The sequence below is a fragment of the Sinocyclocheilus anshuiensis genome, unplaced genomic scaffold (genome assembly GCF_001515605.1).
Source record: "Sinocyclocheilus anshuiensis isolate Anshui unplaced genomic scaffold, SAMN03320099.WGS_v1.1 scaffold831, whole genome shotgun sequence".
NCBI lineage: Eukaryota > Metazoa > Chordata > Actinopteri > Cypriniformes > Cyprinidae > Sinocyclocheilus > Sinocyclocheilus anshuiensis.
In genome coordinates this window covers 207,758-227,647 of record NW_015542380.1, presented here as the reverse complement: position 1 = coordinate 227,647, position 19,890 = coordinate 207,758, and the positions used below count along the sequence as shown (strand labels likewise).

At 38.0% G+C, this 19,890-nt stretch overlaps 1 protein-coding gene across 2 annotated transcripts; it reads right to left on the bottom strand.

Moving 5' to 3' along the window:
- Window positions 1-3,527: 3,527 nt before the first annotated feature.
- Window positions 3,528-18,624, bottom strand: LOC107692558 (hepatic leukemia factor-like). 2 transcript variants are annotated; one of them, XM_016491648.1, is made up of 6 exons: window positions 18,029-18,624; window positions 17,505-17,755; window positions 13,819-14,274; window positions 12,044-12,297; window positions 6,673-6,860; window positions 3,528-5,433 (listed from the first exon to the last, which is right to left on the bottom strand). In XM_016491648.1, the coding sequence occupies exons 2-6, from the start codon at window positions 17,698-17,700 to the stop codon at window positions 5,406-5,408; spliced, it is 1,122 nt and encodes a 373-aa protein (XP_016347134.1). In that variant the 5' UTR covers window positions 17,701-17,755; window positions 18,029-18,624; the 3' UTR covers window positions 3,528-5,405. The 2 variants fall into 2 exon arrangements, with proteins under 2 accessions (XP_016347134.1, XP_016347135.1); XM_016491649.1 differs by lacking the exons at window positions 3,528-5,433; window positions 17,505-17,755; window positions 18,029-18,624 and adding an exon at window positions 16,122-16,468 and having other exon boundaries at window positions 5,473-6,860.
- Window positions 18,625-19,890: the final 1,266 nt, after the last annotated feature.

The window sequence follows — 19,890 nt, the reverse complement described above, 5'->3', positions numbered from 1 at the left end:
CCAGAGTGAGCACACTAAGATGATACAGGTCTACAGGTGCTTATATACCTGGGCAATAAACTACACTGTATAAATGTGGGAACATTTGGAGAAGCAGAAACCTCTGGAGAACCTTGAGGCACCTTTTCAGAAAAGAGTTCTTGGTAAAGGGACTCGTGGTTTCATGCAATAGCTCCTAAGCTCTTTGTCTAAAGACCTCCTCATATAACTCATCACAGGAAAATGTTTTTGAGGCACTTGAAATATTAGTTGACCTTCGTTGAGTACACAATATGATTTTTCAGATACATGGTTCTGAGAGCAGCGCCCACAAGATATTTCTGGTACTTCAACTCACTGTCAAACTTTTTCATTAACAGAAACTAGGAGTGGCGATTTAAATTAGTAGTTTGTCGATTTATTTATAAATATTAATAAAAATTATCTAAACGAATTAAATAAAATAATTGTAAATAATGAAAGTTATTAAATTCTGTAATTCTGGAGGTTTCAATAACTAAAGGTTCTTTAGGGTCTACACATTTTATCACCAATGAATTTATATGACTTTTCTAGTCTGATTAGAGAGTCTTTACACATATATACAGTGCCCTCCACCCTCCACTAATATTGGCACCCCTGGTAAATATGAACAAAGGCGGCTGTGAAAATAAATCTGCATTGTTTATACTTTTGATCTTTCATTCAAAAGAATCACAAAATTCTAACCTATCATTGAAATAAAACAATTGAAATTGTTGTTGAAAATGAATTGGAAATCTCATTGTGAAATAAATGCTTTCTCTAGGTTATGTTGGCCACAATTATTGGCGCCCAATTATTACAACGTCCTTTTCCCAAGACACAGCTCTGAGTTTTCTCCTAAGAGTTTGGAGAACACCTGATAAGAGATCAGAGACCATTCCTTTATCCAGAATCTCTCCAGATCCTTCAGATTCCCAGCTCCATGTTGTTGCCTCTTCTCTTCAGTTCACCCACTCATTTTCTGTAGGGTTCAGGTCAGAGGACTGGGGCAGCCATGGCAGAAGATTAATTTTGTGCTCAGTGACACATTTTTGTGTTGATTTTGATGTTTGTTTTGGATTACTGTCCTGATAGAAGATCCAACCACGGCCCATTATAAGATTTCTAACGTAGGCAGTCAGGTTTAGATTTTTTTATCTGTTGGTATTTGATAGAATTCATGATGCCATGTTTCTGGACAAGATGTCCAGGACCTCCAGCAGAAAAACAGGCCCACAACATTAAAGATCCAGCAGTATATTTAACCATGGGCATGGGGTACTTTATCTTTGTTTGTACTAAACCTGTCTGGTGGGTTTGCTGCCAAAAAGCTCTTTTTTTTTAGTTTAATCTGACCATAGAAGCCAGTGCCATGTGAAGTTCCAGTCGTGTCTGACAACTGAATATGGCGGAGTTTGTTTTTGGATGAGCGAAGAGAATTGTTCTTCCCTATATATATAGGGATATATATATATATATATATATTAGGCTTTCTGACCCCAAGACTCAACTAATCCCTGCAATTCTCCAGCTGTGGTCCTTGGAGAGTCTTTGGCCACTCAAACTGTCCTCCTCAGCGTGTATTAGGACGATATAGACACACGTCCTCTTCTAGGCAGATTTGTAACATCTTTAATTGATTGGAACCTCTTAATTATTGCCCTGGTGATGGAAATGGGGATTTTCATAGCTCTTTTCTTACAGCCACTTTCTATTTTGTGAAGCTCAGCAATCTTGTTCTGCACATCAGAACAATATTCTTTGGTTTTACTCCTTGTGATGATGGATGATTAAGGGAATTTGGCCTTTTTGTTCCTCATTTATAATCCTGTGATACAGGAAGTCGTGGCTAGACAATTTCATGCTCATAGTCACCCTGGTGTGCTAAAAAATGTAAATATGAATGGGAACATACTTCAGAGATATTTTACTCGTAAGAATCTCTAGGAAGCAAAACATTTATTTCATCATGAGATTTTCTCCCCACTTTCAATTGTTTTACTTCAATGACAGGATAGAATTTTGTGAATTTTTTGAATGAAAGATCAAAAGGGATTAACAATACAGATTTATTTTCACAGCCACCTTTGCTCATATTTACCAAGGGTGCCAATATTAGTGAAGGGCATTATTATTACCCAATTAATTATTTTAGTGTGACCTAACTAAAAATTTAGGTCACACTTTATTTTAAGGTCCAATTCTCGCCATTAACAAACCATTAACTATGACTTTTGTCTCAATAAACTCCTAATTTGCTGCTTATTAATAGTTAGTAAGGTAGTTAAATTTAGGTATTGGGTAGGATTAAGGAAGTAGAATATGGTCATGCAGAATATGTGCTTTATAAGTACTAATAAACAGCCAATGTGTTAATAATAGGCATGCTAATAAGCAACTAGTTAATAGTGAGCATCGGTCCCTAAAGTGTTACCAAAATGTATACTCGTTATAAATGTCCTTTTTAACATTTTATTAATTTCCATAACTTTCTCAGGTCCAGAAATCACACTTTTGAAATTCCTTCATATAAATTCTCATACATCCAGTTTGATGTACTGGATGTATGACCCCCCCGTGAGACGTGAGAACCCTGGTTCTTAAATAAATTCAACAGTTGTTGAGGGAACCAATTAAAATAAGAAATATGTCATATGACACTTTAGCTTTTTTGAAGCTTATTTTAAAGCTTATTTAGTCTTATTTTAAATCATTTGAAACCATCTTGCAGCCATCTACTTTGTCTCCTGGTCAGGAATCACTGGGTTTTGTGGAAATTGAAGGAATCAAATAGTGCCTTGAGCATCTTTTCATTTTTTACAGTGTAGGTAGAGCTGCAAACATCCTGTACATAAATGTCAGCACATTATATTCCTCAGAGTAAAAGAAAAATGTTGTCTAAACATAAACAATCCCAAACATCTACTGGTGCTCCAGCCACAATGTGCAAGACACTATAGCAATATGTTGCTTTTCCAGCTAGATGCATTCTATCTGCAATATATGTGATAATATTCATTTTTATTGAATTCCAGAATGCATATTCACATTTTAAAAATATAATTTATGCTATATACTTTCCCATTTATTTTATTTACAAATATCTTTCTAATTTTTTTTTTACTTCTTCTCTTCGTTTAATATAAAATTAAACAAATATAAGTACTTATTATATGTGTACCGTAGTGATTCGGAATAAAACAAAAACGCGGTTTGGAAGATAAATTCATGATGTACTTGCTCATTATATACATTTAGCAAATTTTGAACACAGAAAAAGTTACATAGTGCTGCTTTAAAGGGCATAGCCTTTTATAAACTTCAGTCCATGACAACATGTGAGCTGGATAGTTGAGAGGTTTTCTACAAGCACATCTGTGGGCTTCATTCATTCTGTTCAAATTCAAAAAGAACATGCAGTATCCTGGTCGCCATTTTATTTATGAAAAAGTAAGGAAGTTGAAGATACTGCATGTGGTAGCACACAGAATAGGCACACATGACATGATACAAAATAATCAACCTTAGTGTTTAGTAAGAACGATAGTTTATTTGTGGTCTTGGAGAAAAAGACTACATTCCCCTGCATTACTTTGGCTAGGTGCAGTGTGGGTAACACTGATGCATTAGGGCATTTGTACATCAAAAAAACAAGTCACAACACAAAATGTTCATAGTCATCCACATGTGGACGTGCAGAAACGTAAGGACTACATTACCCAAAATCCATCTGCAAAAGTATATGGTTAAGGAGGCGGCAAATTACTGGGCAAAAAAAGGCAGTTAGCTTTAAACACCTACATGCAAAAAAGAGAAAAAAACAGCACAAATGGTAAGATGGTTCTTTATAATGCTAGTGTACAGAAAAAAAGAGAGAAAAAAAATCCATTTATTTCGGGGAAGCAGTTTGTGATCACCCAGGGCACCAGTTTTTTCCCCCAGCATTCCTCTGACACATAAATTGACCTGGCTGTCACAGCAACACTTCTTCTACAGCTGGTGTTGACGATGAATGCTTTAAAAAACAGGAAGTGTCAAAATCTCTACAGCCTAGAGGAGACTTGCATTAAAATAGACAATATCAAGGAAACAAAACAACAAAAATAATTCATTTGTAGTATTAACAACAATAGTAATAATGATCAGATCAATAATAATTAATAATAAGTGAAGTTACTTTAATGGTCATTAAGTAAAGAAACAGACATGACTGGAGAAATAACAAGGAACCACGAAACTAATAGATTTAGAAACATTTGTACTGACACCGCTGATTGGGTTGTAAAAATTCAATATTGTTCCAATAAAAGTAAGTGCATACACAGGTTCAAAAGCACAGACGTGTCTACATGTCAACCTGTTTTGAAATGCAATTTCCAATGCAAGGAATCTTTCTGTACAATCAGATGAGAGTCATGTCCCATTTATTCAATCCATAGAGGTCCAAATTGTGTTTTTGCACAGCAAGAACAGCCTCTGCAAGTTCACTTAAGATCTGCACACTGTGGATGTATGCTGCTGCTAAAAAGTTGCTTTTTTGTTTGCAACTGTGAGTCAGATTCCTATAAAAAGTACATTGTAGACAAGAGATACTAACTTTAAGAAGAAAATAATCCTACTGAGTTCACCATTAAATGAAATAAACAAAAAAATGCAGATAAAATGTGATAATTAATGCATGTCTTTCTTTACCATCTTCTTACCATCATTACATGTTCAGAATGACAAATAAATATCAGCAGTAGACTGATAAACAAGGTTCATCCCCAAAGAGTTGAGATGCACCCGTCATTCCCCTCATCAGTGGTTGTTCTTGGTCACCACAGGTTTATCACAACTTAAGTGCTTTAATAAATCTGTATTAACATTTCTATACAAATTTAAATGCATATTTTTCTTAGTATTTTACAGTTTAATTTCTCTAGAAAGTTATTTTTTTTCTAAGGTTCTTTTCTAGGCTTAATTCTGCCCCTCATTTTTTTCCTTCACAAGATCAAAAGTTTGCTTCAAAAATACCATATGAACCTGATTTTATATTACAGTGATACCTCAACCAGTTCCCTCTGCCACTACTTTACAGCCCTCCAAAAGATATAGAAAATATACAAAAATTATTTTCAAAAATTTCCTTTCCCCATTAAGCATATTTCTATCATATAAAAATATACAATTCTCTCCATAATTAAAATCTTGCCATAGTACCTACCGAAGAAAAAAATAATAATAATAATAATAAGAGAGGTGACATGCTCTCTCACTCCAGTTAAAAACTTGAGCTCTTGTGCCGTCTTCATACATCATCCCATATATTTGATGCACTTTCGTCTGTCTTTCAGCTATCATGAGGACATTCATCGCATTCTCCATTCCATCCATCATCTCATAACACTTTCTTCATCTCCTTATTGATCCACGTGATGGCTCTCGTATTTGTTCAGGATGTTACGGCACCGGCCGAGCTCTTTGTACTGACACCGCTGATTGGGTTGTAAAAATTCAATATTGTTCCAATAAAAGTAAGTGCATACACAGGTTCAAAAGCACAGACGTGTCTACATGTCAACCTGTTTTGAAATGCAATTTCCAATGCAAGGAATCTTTCTGTACAATCAGATGAGAGTCATGTCCCATTTATTCAATCCATAGAGGTCCAAATTGTGTTTTTGCACAGCAAGAACAGCCTCTGCAAGTTCACTTAAGATCTGCACACTGTGGATGTATGCTGCTGCTAAAAAGTTGCTTTTTTGTTTGCAACTGTGAGTCAGATTCCTATAAAAAGTACATTGTAGACAAGAGATACTAACTTTAAGAAGAAAATAATCCTACTGAGTTCACCATTAAATGAAATAAACAAAAAAATGCAGATAAAATGTGATAATTAATGCATGTCTTTCTTTACCATCTTCTTACCATCATTACATGTTCAGAATGACAAATAAATATCAGCAGTAGACTGATAAACAAGGTTCATCCCCAAAGAGTTGAGATGCACCCGTCATTCCCCTCATCAGTGGTTGTTCTTGGTCACCACAGGTTTATCACAACTTAAGTGCTTGAATAAATCTATAATAACATTTCTATACAAATTTAAATGTATATTTTTTTCTCAATATCTTACAGTTTAATTTCTCTAGAAAGTTATTTTCTGAAATTTTTCTGATGTTCTTGCCTAGGCTTAATTCTGTCCCTCATTTTTTATCCTTCACAAGATCAAAAGTCTTCAACAACTAAAGAGTTGATCGCTTCAAAAAATTCCACATGAACCTGATTTTATGTTACAATGATACCTTAACCAGTTCCCTCTGCCACTACTTTACAGCCCTCCAAAAGATATAGAAAATATACAAAAATTATTTTCAAAAATGTCCTTTCCCCATTAAGCATATTTCTATCATATAAAAATATACAATTCTCTCCATAATTAAAATCTTGCCATAGTACCTACCGAAGAAAAAAATAATAATAATAATAATAAGAGAGGTGACATGCTCTCTCACTCCAGTTAAAAACTTGAGCTCTTGTGCCGTCTTCATACATCATCCCATATATTTGATGCACTTTCGTCTGTCTTTCAGCTATCATGAGGACATTCATCGCATTCTCCATTCCATCCATCATCTCATAACACTTTCTTCATCTCCTTATTGATCCACGTGATGGCTCTCGTATTTGTTCAGGATGTTACGGCACCGGCCGAGCTCTTTGCGCATGTCGGCTACTTCCTGTCTGAGTGCAGCGTTCTCGCGCTCAAGGAAGACAGCACGCACCGAGATCTGGTTCTCCTTCAGTCGACGCGCATCACGAGAACGCTTTGCGGCTTCGTTGTTCTTACAGCGACGACTCCAATACTTCTCATCCTTTAAAAAAAGAAATAAAAGAACATATTAGAACATGCTGGTTTTCTGCAGTTGTAAGTGGGGAGCTTTGCCATATGTGTGACTGGGCTTTGTGCGTGTTCGTATGTAATTGTTTGAGAAGACTGTTTGAGTCTTTTTAGCAACTTTGAGTGACATTCCAGTGAGAAACGTCTGAGATTTGACTGCACACAAAGTGCTGCTGTGGTTGAGTGGTTTTCCTCAAAGTGCCAGACACAGGGTTGTGGTTCACGCCACTCTGTCAGTAGTAGTGAGGAACAGTAAATTAAATGTCATGAGAAAGCCAGTTAAAAACACTAAATACATGCTCATAAATCTGACTGGCAGTTCCCATGATACAATTTCTTTCAATCAGTTTTCCAAATAATTATTTCTTAATTTATTTAAACTACTTCTATCTATCTAGTGCGTTTACTTTTTACAATCCTCCATTATTTAAAGGGACAGTTCATCCAAAAATGAAAATTTGGTAACACTTTACTTAAAGCCTTAATGTATTATTAGGGCTGCCCCCTAATAGTCGACTAACCATTAGTTGACCAGAAGAGGCTTGGTCGACCTCAATTTTATTAGTCGCAGAAAAAATAAAAAAATCCACAGGCGAAGTTACACAGTCCGTGACGGACAGATCATTAACGGCCGGTATATGTGGTAGTACAGTACATCGGGCAAGACATCCTAATGCTCGCCTATCATTCATCGACCTTAATTAAATAAGACTTATCATCTGAAATATGTTAGTAGCAGCAACTATACATGGCCGCTCAATCTAATGTTAAATGTGCGCTATTCAAGTGTGTGTGTGGAGCGTGGAAGCTGAACAGTAACTAGCACTCTGCGTAACAGATGGAGGCGCCGGAGCGGTCACTTGCTCTTTAAATACTCCCCCATTTTTGGTCATACAGATAAGAGTAATACAGCTTTCGAATCTGTAAAGACTCTACGTTTATTTGTGTGCTCTCTCAAACATTGTGCTTTTGTAAAATAATGAAAGGATGCGCTTTCTGCTGTCTCGGTCTCTCTGAACTTGAGCGCGAAACTCCGAAATTCCATGCATGCTTGCCCTACAGATATCTATAGAGAATGAAATGTTTACTTTCAAATTAACCAATTCAAATGGAAAACAATATTTTCAGATTATATTATCCATATGAAACATGCATACAGGCGCGTCCACCACTGTGGAGATGACAAGTCAGTGTCGCCGACTTCATCTCTCAAACCGAAAACAAAAAAGCACTAGTTCATCAAGAAATTATTAATGTTAATGCAGCCTCCTTACTGTTTTTCCCCAGACACATTCATAATTATTACTTTTGCCGGTGTGCTGTGGCAAGATTTATGGGCACTTGAGCGCTTATTAGGCTACGTAGGCAGTTAAAGGCTCATATTTATGATTTAAATGGTTTATTAATAAACGTACGATTAGTCGACTAATGCTTCAAATGAACGACTACTAGTCGACCAGAAAAATCTTTAGTGGAGGGCAGCCCTATGTATTATACATTATAAAGGGTTATTAAAGGGTATAATGCATTATAATTATTCATAATATGAGCTGTAATACATTATATCCTGTCATAAATAATTATAACCTAATTTAAAATGCATGGTGTAACAATTAATTGATAAGTGTTGTAATGTATTGACTGTGGTTATTCATGAGATTGGACGATGCATTATATAAGGAGCATTACAAGGCATAATGCATTAAAACTAACTTTATAATGCATTATACATAAATTATTTAAGTAAAGTGATACTGAAAATTCTGATCACTGTTTTATGTCCATACAATGCAACTCAATGAGGTTCAGTGTTGTTTTGAATCAGTGTTAAAGGGGTCATAAACTGAGAAACCAAAATATTTTGACATATAAGAGGTCATTGTACTATAAAACATCATGTAAGCTTCAGAACTCAAAACTTGTTAGTCTAAAAACAGCTTATATTGAAGACAGTCTGTCAAAACGACAGCTTTTGGAATGTTCTACTCAATGATGTAATAGTGTGGCTAAACTCTGTCTCTGCAGAAGAATATCAACGCTTGCTTCTACATCGCTGCCTGTTTTGCCCTGCCCACCGATTTGTGCATGTAGAGAGGGGCGACCGCAGGTCTACGCAGAAACCAAATGATAAAGATGGCTTATGTTAATGCAAGCAAACGGTTTATTTATTCGTTCATTTATGTATGTATGTATGTATTTTTTACTTATATTTTAGTTGTTTTTCTCCTATAATGGGAAATTCATAATGGGTTTTTCCTGCCTGGCAGATTGCTTGAACATACAGACACAAAACAGACATGGTTATGTCTATTTCCACAATGGCCAAAAACAATGATCAAACAAACAAACAAATAAATAAATAATAAAGTAAGTAAATAAATATATATATATATATATATATATATATATATATTAAGATCAATTTAATATAATACATAGATCAAGATATAGATCAATCAAGATATACAATAGATGTATATATTTAATATAATATATAGATCAAGATCAATTTAATTGAGAAGGAAAGTTATGATGACTTGTTTTCAAAGATTATTTTTCTGCATTGGCTTTCTACTTTTTTCCTATTTTAAAACTCACTCAAAAATATTTTTTGCAATTTATGATTAAACAAGAAAAAAAATAAAATAAATGTATATAATGTATATTAAGTGCTGTCAAATGATTAAATCACATCCAAAATAAAGGTTTTTGTTTACATAACATATGTGTGTGTACCATGTATATTTATTATGTATATGTATATATATATATAAATACACAAACATGCATGTATACATTTAAGAGAAATATGTTACGTTTATATATTATATATTTATCAAACGCAGGTCTACGCAGAAACCAAATGATAAAGATGGCTCTGAAGACAGCAAGACACCGTGCAGTGCCAAGTTGTGGAAAAACAGTCCTTGCATTGCCTTCCTTCTGATCCCAATGTTAGGAAAGAGTGAATGAACTTTATTTTTAATTAAATTCGATGCGGGATTTTCAAAAAGATTGAAACTAAAAGATGATGCTGTGCCGACTATATTGGATCTGACAGTAATGTCTTAACACACAAGTGCGAGTAACTGTTTTTATTACGTGGTCACTATTGCTCTTTATATATACATAAATACGCAGTACACACACATATTATCTAAAAAAAAAAACTTATTTTGGATGCGATTTTTATAATCGTTTGACAGTACTAATAAATAAATAAATAAATAAATATATATATATATAAAAAGTGAACCCCGTCATAACAGCACAACAAAACTGCCATTGCTATGCTTTGAAAATCTATGTTTTGAGCCATAAATCTAATCTAAGTCTGAGAAGTGCCCTTAAGAATAACTTTAACCCCATTTGGCAATGATCCCCTCTTTACTGTCCACTGATGCACATGCACAGTTAGTTTTTTTTGAGACAGCTTGATAAAATCTGTACAAATATGTGATGTGATGGCTTCTGCATGTGCTTTTTAATCACATAGAACATTCCAAATATTCACCAGTAGCACTTTTAATCTTTCTCTCTCTCTTCTCAGCCACTCCAGAAATGTAAACAAACATCTAATCGAAGTACAGTATCAACTCGCACTGAGACATTCCATCTCAATCTTTCAATCTCTCCGTCTGTTACTCACACACACTCCCTCACATACCTCCTCTCCTCTGCTCCTCCCCCTCACTCTGCCTGCCTCGGCACGTGATTGAGCGAGCGCACATGGACCAAGCGTGTGAGAAGAGGAAGAGATTTAAAAACATGCGAGCACAATCGCACACATGCCGTCTCTGCCTTTCACTGGCTCACCTGTGTGTCTCCCACGGTTTACTTACCGGCCTTTCAATCGCTGTCTTGAATGAACTTTATTTTTAATTAAATTCGATGCGGGATTTTCAAAAAGATTGAAACTAAAAGATGATGCTGTGCCGACTATATTGGATCTGACAGTAATGTCTTAACACACAAGTGCGAGTAACTGTTTTTATTACGTGGTCACTATTGCTTTGTCTGTTAAACAGATTGATTGTTAGGAGTATTTATGCGTTTTAAACCTAAATCACTGCAGCATCCATCTGTGAGGAATGTAGGCTGTCAAACATATACATGTGTTAGCCAATCATAGCAGTGGGCGGCTACTTCCGAGTCCACAATCCACCACGCCTATTCAAACAGAGCGTTCTGATGAGGGTTTTTTTTTTTTTTTATTACTTTTTTGTGATCCTGGTTTGTAATATGACTTGTGTACTACTCACTGGTTGCTGATTTAAAAAAATGTTTTAAATAAAATAACATTGTTTGGACTCTAATTCCATGTGTTTGGAATGACATCAGGGTGAGAAAATGACAGATTTCTTTTCTGGGTGAACTATCCCTTTAAAAAAAGCCCAAAACATTAAGAATGTTGCTTCTTTTCCAAGTATTCAAAACATCCATTTGCTCCCAGAAGATAAAGGAATTTCCCCTTTAGACTGCTGTGCCCTTTATAACAAAAAAGCTGACATATCTGAGACCCTTGGTTTCCAAGACATCTGCCTTAGTCTTGAGATTTGACCACATACGCTATGCTACCACCCATTGCCCAATGAAGTCAATGTGACATGCTTCATAAATCACTCTCTGTTACTTCATAATACTAAAACTATTCTAGTAACATGTTTTGGTAACTAATTATGACTATATTTTTTCTTATCTTTATTTTGAAATCTACTGTTATCAATAAATGGCAATGTTACAGTGTCACTGTCTGTACCGATGCAAACATGCCTGTATCTGCATTACTAAATTTGCATAGAAGCATTAAGAATGTCAGACCTGTTGAACAAAATGAGGGTGGAATGTTCCAGCCAACATTCATAATGTGCAGGACAAAATAAACTAATTGTAAATCTTTGCCAAATAATCAGTGAGAAAAATCTACACAGTGACAGATGACTATTGAAGCTTAGATAGACAGCTACACAATAATATTGATTGTAAGCTATTAGGTCTATAAACAAAATAAACTCGCTTCACAAAATCCAGTGTTCATATGATGAAGGCACATGCTCCACTTATAATTCTGTTAGGATCTCCTTTATGTTTCACCATGCCAAGTGTTTATAATAAATGATATATGTCCATAGCATGCTACTGCATTGAGCTTCTCACCTTCAGGTCATTAGGGACAAGCATCTTGCGAGCCTTTTTAATCATGGGCTGAGGTTTGAGCTCATCGTCACTGAACCGATGCCTGCGGGGGTCAAACGCATCCTGTCCAGGCACACTCGACAGGGCAACATCCTTAGGATCAGGGTCAAAGGGCGCCAACATGTTGTTGCAGTTAGCGATGGGTGGAGTAGGGAGTGGTGGACATGTGGTGGAAGAAGGTGAGGGCGTTGGCTCCAAGCTGCCTGGCGGAGTGCCTGACGGTATAAACACAAAGTGGATGCTTCGATTAAGTCACGCTGCTATGTGCATGCATTCAGAATGATGGGACTCTCAAAACATTACCCAGAAGACACACAAGGGGGCAGTAACAGGCAGCAGACAACAACTCAATCCATTAATCCTTCTCTTGTTTTTTTTCATTTTCCAATATTTTTAGCCTAAACTCTGTATTTCCGAATTTTTAAACTTGTGGTTTCACTACTCTAATAATTTGATAGTGAATTTATGTTAATGCAAGCAAACGGTTTATTTATTCGTTCATTTATGTATGTATGTATGTATTTTTTACTTATATTTTAGTTGTTTTTCTCCTATAATGGGAAATTCATAATGGGTTTTTCCTGCCTGGCAGATTGCTTGAACATACAGACACAAAACAGACATGGTTATGTCTATTTCCACAATGGCCAAAAACAATGATCAAACAAACAAACAAATAAATAAATAATAAAGTAAGTAAATAAATATATAAACATTCCAAATATTCACCAGTAGCACTTTTAATCTTTCTCTCTCTCTTCTCAGCCACTCCAGAAATGTAAACAAACATCTAATCGAAGTACAGTATCAACTCGCACTGAGACATTCCATCTCAATCTTTCAATCTCTCCGTCTGTTACTCACACACACTCCCTCACATACCTCCTCTCCTCTGCTCCTCCCCCTCACTCTGCCTGCCTCGGCACGTGATTGAGCGAGCGCACATGGACCAAGCGTGTGAGAAGAGGAAGAGATTTAAAAACATGCGAGCACAATCGCACACATGCCGTCTCTGCCTTTCACTGGCTCACCTGTGTGTCTCCCACGGTTTACTTACCGGCCTTTCAATCGCTGTCTTGTTCTCAGCTCTATATCAAAATCTTTTCCTCTCTTTTCACTCGCTGTCATCACTATTTATCTTTGTATATCCCTTTTGTCAGTCCTGCAAGACAGACTGCAGTTTTCTCTTTTGTATATTTCTAACTGGCCCATTTTTTTTTTTTAAGTAACACGCACGCAAACTTCCCACTCACCTTTTAAACAGCCTGTAAATATATTTGATGACACAAAAAAATGCTATGTTAACACGTACCTATAAAACACAACTCACGTCTTCGCAAAAGCACAAACAGCTGCACACCCTGTAACACTCACTCCCAAAAACCACCCAAACCTTGACAGTGAAGCCTACAAACACACACCATGAGCATCCAATACACACTCATAATAACACACACACCCAAACCATTAATACTCTGAAACTACACAGTAGCACACACCCAAGGGACAGTCTGGTACTTTTCACAACTCGCAAACAGACTGAAATCCAGGGGAATTTCTTGTAAGCAAAATGGGGGAAGTGTTTGAACTGTGCAGACCTCATTTTCGGCCCACAGAGCTTCCTTTCTTCATCTCGACGGCTTGCCTCCAGACCGTTCGTCTCGCGGGTTTCTAACATCCTCTCTAGCTTATCTTTCACTGCTAGTTAAATCTCTGAACTGCGAAAGCAAACTCACCATGCAAGCAGTCTGTGGCTCCCAGCATGCTTTGCGGCGTGTGCATGTCCAGCCCGAGCAGAGATGGCGAGGACGAGGCGGTGGTGGATGTCGGTGAGGAGGATGAGGAGCAGTGTGGGGGCGATGTGGGGAGGCACTGGGAGCCCTGGTTGGGTACGGCGGACTGAGAGCTTTGCGAGGGTATCTGAGCCGAGGTGGAGTTGGAGGTACTGTGCATGCTGCTCATCCCGTTCTCTGTCAGAAACTCCTCGAGGTCCATGTACTGCAACTGGAACAGCCCACCATCACATGGCAATGTTCGTTCCCATAGCAACGGGCCCAGGAAGGAACTGTTGTTGCTGTTAGAAAAGCTGCCCGTGCCTGCGCCGTTGCTGTCAGCGACTAGTCCATTGCTGCAGCCGTTGCGCAGAGGACAACGACCGAGAGAGTCTTCATCGATGTCCAACCTGTCCTTACCTATGAAGAGAAAGATATAGTTCTAAAAATCGTTCTCAATATTAAAGCATAGCAGAGTCCACCCCACAGCTATAACGATAAAGGCACAGACAAACGATATCGTTGGAATCGCTTTCAGAACGATTTTTACCAGCCGATGAACAATACAAACATTGACACCCAATCAGAATCCATCCTGCTATAACGAGCTTGAGAATTTAAAGCGGCAGACGAGTGTGCGCTTAGAATAAACAGACGATATTGTCCGCTGGTGTGGATGCTAATATCGTTATCTTTATAGTTATCGTTCTTGGTGTGAATGGGGCTTAACACTCTCAAACCATTCTAACTATTCTTAGGAACACATATATTGACTTTTGTAGATTTCAAGAGAGCAGTTTTTCTGATGGTGCTCAGATTACGTAGTTAGAATAACACTTCCCAGCAACTTTCACATCCCTCTGGGAGAACTACCTCTGCAATGTCAACACATGTGAAAAGCTCCCAGTGCATCAATGCAAAATGAAGAGCCTTTGAAATACTTTCCTTTAAACTCGCAAAAGATTAATGCGTTTTGACATTCCTGAAAAACCATGGTAAAGCGATTACAATGTTACACCGCAGTGACACTGCTTAACTCTGCGTTTCAGCAACAATACAGTTGAACAATGGCTAAATGTAACAGAACTATGGTATTATGTCTGAACCAAAGCCAAAAGGCAACATGTGTAACACAAAGTCAGACGTGTATTGTTTAACACAATATTACAGTAGTGTAACAGCAATACTACAATGACGCTCTGGTTTAGTGTAGTGTATATTGAGTTAAGTGGTTACTGGTTATTTTTAGTTGGTATAAAACCACTTCTAATCTACAGGAGCAACGCAACACAAAAACAATGTGAAAGCGGACATGGCGTCTGAAGGTCTTAAATCTGAAGGTTTCCGTCTTAAAGCATTTAGATGGGGCCTGAGACACTCTAGGGTGGGGTCTAAAATCTTAACAACACTAGTTATTCTAAATTAGGCATTTTACGGTGCATTGGTGAGGAAACCAGAACCAGAAAAGAGAGTTTGAAATGAGACATTTCTGGTTTAGCTATATTGTATAAAAACAAACCATAAAACTGTAACTGCAACACATTTTAAATTTGAATTCTTTTCTCTACAGAAAAACAGTAGTGTCACTGAAAAAATACTCAAGCTTAAAAACAATTAACACCAAAAGTGCAAAAACTCTTGAATCATTTACGTGCTGTTTGAAAAAAATATCAGTATTCAAAAGTAACTGCAGTGGTTTTAACGATAAATGTGTTTTCAAAAGCTGTGTGCACAGAAACGGGATTGACACTGGTTTAAGAGTTTTTCCCTCACCTATTTAGGGTCAGTTTCTATTCATGTTAACCAGATAATCATTACAAAACAATGCCACTGACAGCAATCCATAAAGAAGCTTTTCCAATATTCACAATGTTGTATTCACAGGCAATGGAAAACGTCTGTTGGTGTGGTTATGCTGTGCATTGCACAGACCTGTAAACAAAATGGCTTTGCCAACAGCTGACCTCAAAGTACCTGGGTAGGGAGCTAAGTGGCTGAAAGGCCTGGCCTTGTTTATCTCTTCAACTAAGTCCCATGTGATGTCCTGTCTTGAGGTTCACTGAGATATGCACAGTTGCACATGACTCTGTCATTTGACATGTTCAACCACACTTTTTATCATCAGTAATCACACTAATCAGGAAACTAACTGTCCTTGTGACTATTAACACAATATTTACACATTCCAAAGGGGAACAAACTAAAGGTTGAGAGGGAGCTCGTTATAATAAACACCGAGTGGCAGGGAAGCAGGTGCGTTTCCTCACCCTTCATTTCACTACAGTCTTTGACGCGCTGGTCGCCCTTCACTGGGAGCTGCAGGAGAGACTTTAAGTTTGCAGTGGAGTTTAAGTGTCCTCCGTTAAGTGAGCCTCCTGCCTGGATACTGTTGCCAAACTGTGGACTGGCTCCGGCAGAGGGAAGGTCCGGGGGAAGGAGCTGTGAAAGCGGCCTGGCCATCATCCAACGTCAGCCGGATTGAGCTCCCTTGACCGCTAGATGTTTGGGTGATTCAATACTATTGTGTAGCCGTGAAATCAATCACATGACGATTCATAGTGGAAACAACAACACAAAATATATATTAGCATTAATTCGTAGAGAAACAGCACATATACTAATATATGATGTATTTGGATTAAGTTCGTATCATTAGAGTAGCATTAAAGTAAACAAAGTTGTTTAGTACTGCAACACGAGACCGCGTTTACTTTAGAGACAGAGGAGGAACGACCTGCGCAGCTCATGGGGCCTGAGACACTCTAGGGTGGGGTCTAAAATCTTAACAACACTAGTTATTCTAAATTAGGCATTTTACGGTGCATTGGTGAGGAAACCAGAACCAGAAAAGAGAGTTTGAAATGAGACATTTCTGGTTTAGCTATATTGTATAAAAACAAACCATAAAACTGTAACTGCAACACATTTTAAATTTGAATTCTTTTCTCTACAGAAAAACAGTAGTGTCACTGAAAAAATACTCAAGCTTAAAAACAATTAACACCAAAAGTGCAAAAACTCTTGAATCATTTACGTGCTGTTTGAAAAAAATATCAGTATTCAAAAGTAACTGCAGTGGTTTTAACGATAAATGTGTTTTCAAAAGCTGTGTGCACAGAAACGGGATTGACACTGGTTTAAGAGTTTTTCCCTCACCTATTTAGGGTCAGTTTCTATTCATGTTAACCAGATAATCATTACAAAACAATGCCACTGACAGCAATCCATAAAGAAGCTTTTCCAATATTCACAATGTTGTATTCACAGGCAATGGAAAACGTCTGTTGGTGTGGTTATGCTGTGCATTGCACAGACCTGTAAACAAAATGGCTTTGCCAACAGCTGACCTCAAAGTACCTGGGTAGGGAGCTAAGTGGCTGAAAGGCCTGGCCTTGTTTATCTCTTCAACTAAGTCCCATGTGATGTCCTGTCTTGAGGTTCACTGAGATATGCACAGTTGCACATGACTCTGTCATTTGACATGTTCAACCACACTTTTTATCATCAGTAATCACACTAATCAGGAAACTAACTGTCCTTGTGACTATTAACACAATATTTACACATTCCAAAGGGGAACAAACTAAAGGTTGAGAGGGAGCTCGTTATAATAAACACCGAGTGGCAGGGAAGCAGGTGCGTTTCCTCACCCTTCATTTCACTACAGTCTTTGACGCGCTGGTCGCCCTTCACTGGGAGCTGCAGGAGAGACTTTAAGTTTGCAGTGGAGTTTAAGTGTCCTCCGTTAAGTGAGCCTCCTGCCTGGATACTGTTGCCAAACTGTGGACTGGCTCCGGCAGAGGGAAGGTCCGGGGGAAGGAGCTGTGAAAGCGGCCTGGCCATCATCCAACGTCAGCCGGATTGAGCTCCCTTGACCGCTAGATGTTTGGGTGATTCAATACTATTGTGTAGCCGTGAAATCAATCACATGACGATTCATAGTGGAAACAACAACACAAAATATATATTAGCATTAATTCGTAGAGAAACAGCACATATACTAATATATGATGTATTTGGATTAAGTTCGTATCATTAGAGTAGCATTAAAGTAAACAAAGTTGTTTAGTACTGCAACACGAGACCGCGTTTACTTTAGAGACAGAGGAGGAACGACCTGCGCAGCTCACGTGCACCAGAGCATCTGATATCAAGAACATTCATTTTAATTTACCTTTATTTGATGGTTTTAAACAAAGAGAGCCATTCTGCTCGCATTTGATTGTAGATTGGCCAAGTGGATAAAAATATACATTCCCAGTAATTCCAGAAAATGTTGACAGCTTATCTTCTGCTGGAACTTTTATAAATACAGGCGAATGTCAAAAATAGCGATGTTATGCCCAAGACCAACGTAGAAAAAAACCGCAACAAATTAACAGGATACAACGGTTTCAGAAGAAAACAGCGCGGAATGGAAAAATCTCGGAGAATAAGGAATCCAATAGTGCAAACGATAACGTGAATGCGCGCTCAACTCTTGAATGCGCGAAACTTGCGTCGTCTCCAGAATAACAAATGAAAACAAAACGAAGAAATCCTTGCTGAGACTGCTGCGTAGTGCGATTTGTGGGATGTTGACGTTTTTTTCCATTCAGTCGCTCAATCGCTTTTTCCCCTTGTGGTCACCCCTTCTGTTCAGTTCTCTCTGCATGTGTGTTACCGCACACTTTGAGCTGAGCCCTCCGAGCTTTTCGCTCAGCTGGAACGAACACGGGCCGCTCGCGTGACGTCACACCTCCCAGAGTGAAAGCGCAGCACTGTTTAATATTAATGAGGCACGCCCCCTCGTGACAGGCACGCTCCTCGGGGGTTAGTAGCGCTGATTAAAAACAAATTGGTCAATAATTTCTCTCCCAGCTGTCCCGATGACGCCTGTTTGGCACCCAGAAAACGCAGAAACATGTGGCCACTTACTACGTTGGAAAGTGGACAGCTTTAACGTGCATCAGAATTATGATTTATTTAACAACCTGTCAAGTTTTTACACTCAGTCCTATCAGAGCGCTAGCTTTGGCCAAAAACCAAAAGAGAAAGAAAAACTATTAAGCGAATGGACACTTTTTCACTTCACTAGTAATCCGCGGGAAACGTGAGCATCACGCGAGAGATGGCAACTACACGTTGTGTCTCACAAACACAGACGAGCTCTCCAGTGCACATGGTGTCCGCACGCGGAGAAGCGGCTGAGCCTGTCTGTTCTTTTTACTGCCATTGGCTGAGAGAAAAGAGGCTCCTCCCTGCGCGCACTGTTACTGGCTACCGTGGAGAACTGCGCTCCGCCCATTTATCCCACCCATGCTACAGCCGCGTGAGAATACAGAAACTGCGCGAATCCAGGGGAAGAGTGCCGCACACCCACAAAAGATTCAGAAATGAAGGAAATAGATTTGCTGGGGTTGAACCTGATGAACCTAACCTCACGAGAGTGTCAAAGTATTGTGATGCTCAATGCAGGTCTTACGATTTCACAACTTAAACTATTGTATTTGCTTTCAAAGATATTATAAAACGAATTAATGAGAATGCAAAGACATGGTTGACATGCAAAAGACAGAACAGAATGTTATCTGCTAAGGACCTTTTTTCCGCACATTCTTTTCTTCCTTGCTTTTTTCTATAAACAAAAACCCGTCTCTTAGACGCACATTAATTTGAAGTCTACCTCGTGAGCACACACACCCGAGGGCTCAGGGTACTTGTTTTCCGCCCACTATCGGCGTTTAAATCCATGTGACATTTGTGCTCCCAGCTTCATATCATAGATTGTAGGATCCTTGCTGCCACCAACTGATCAACATGGAAAATAGCACTCTCAAATGTTCTAAAACCTTCTGTTTAGTCAGTTTCACAGCCTCAACACCTATTATTCAACTATAATTCTAAAAAAAAAAAAAAATCATCATGTTCAGACAGAAACTGACCAATGTTGGTCAAATGATGGAAAGAAGGGCGCTCAATACATTACAAAATAAGAATTGGACTACATCGATTTTTTTTCATTAGCAATACTAAATGACATTTGCCAATTAAAAA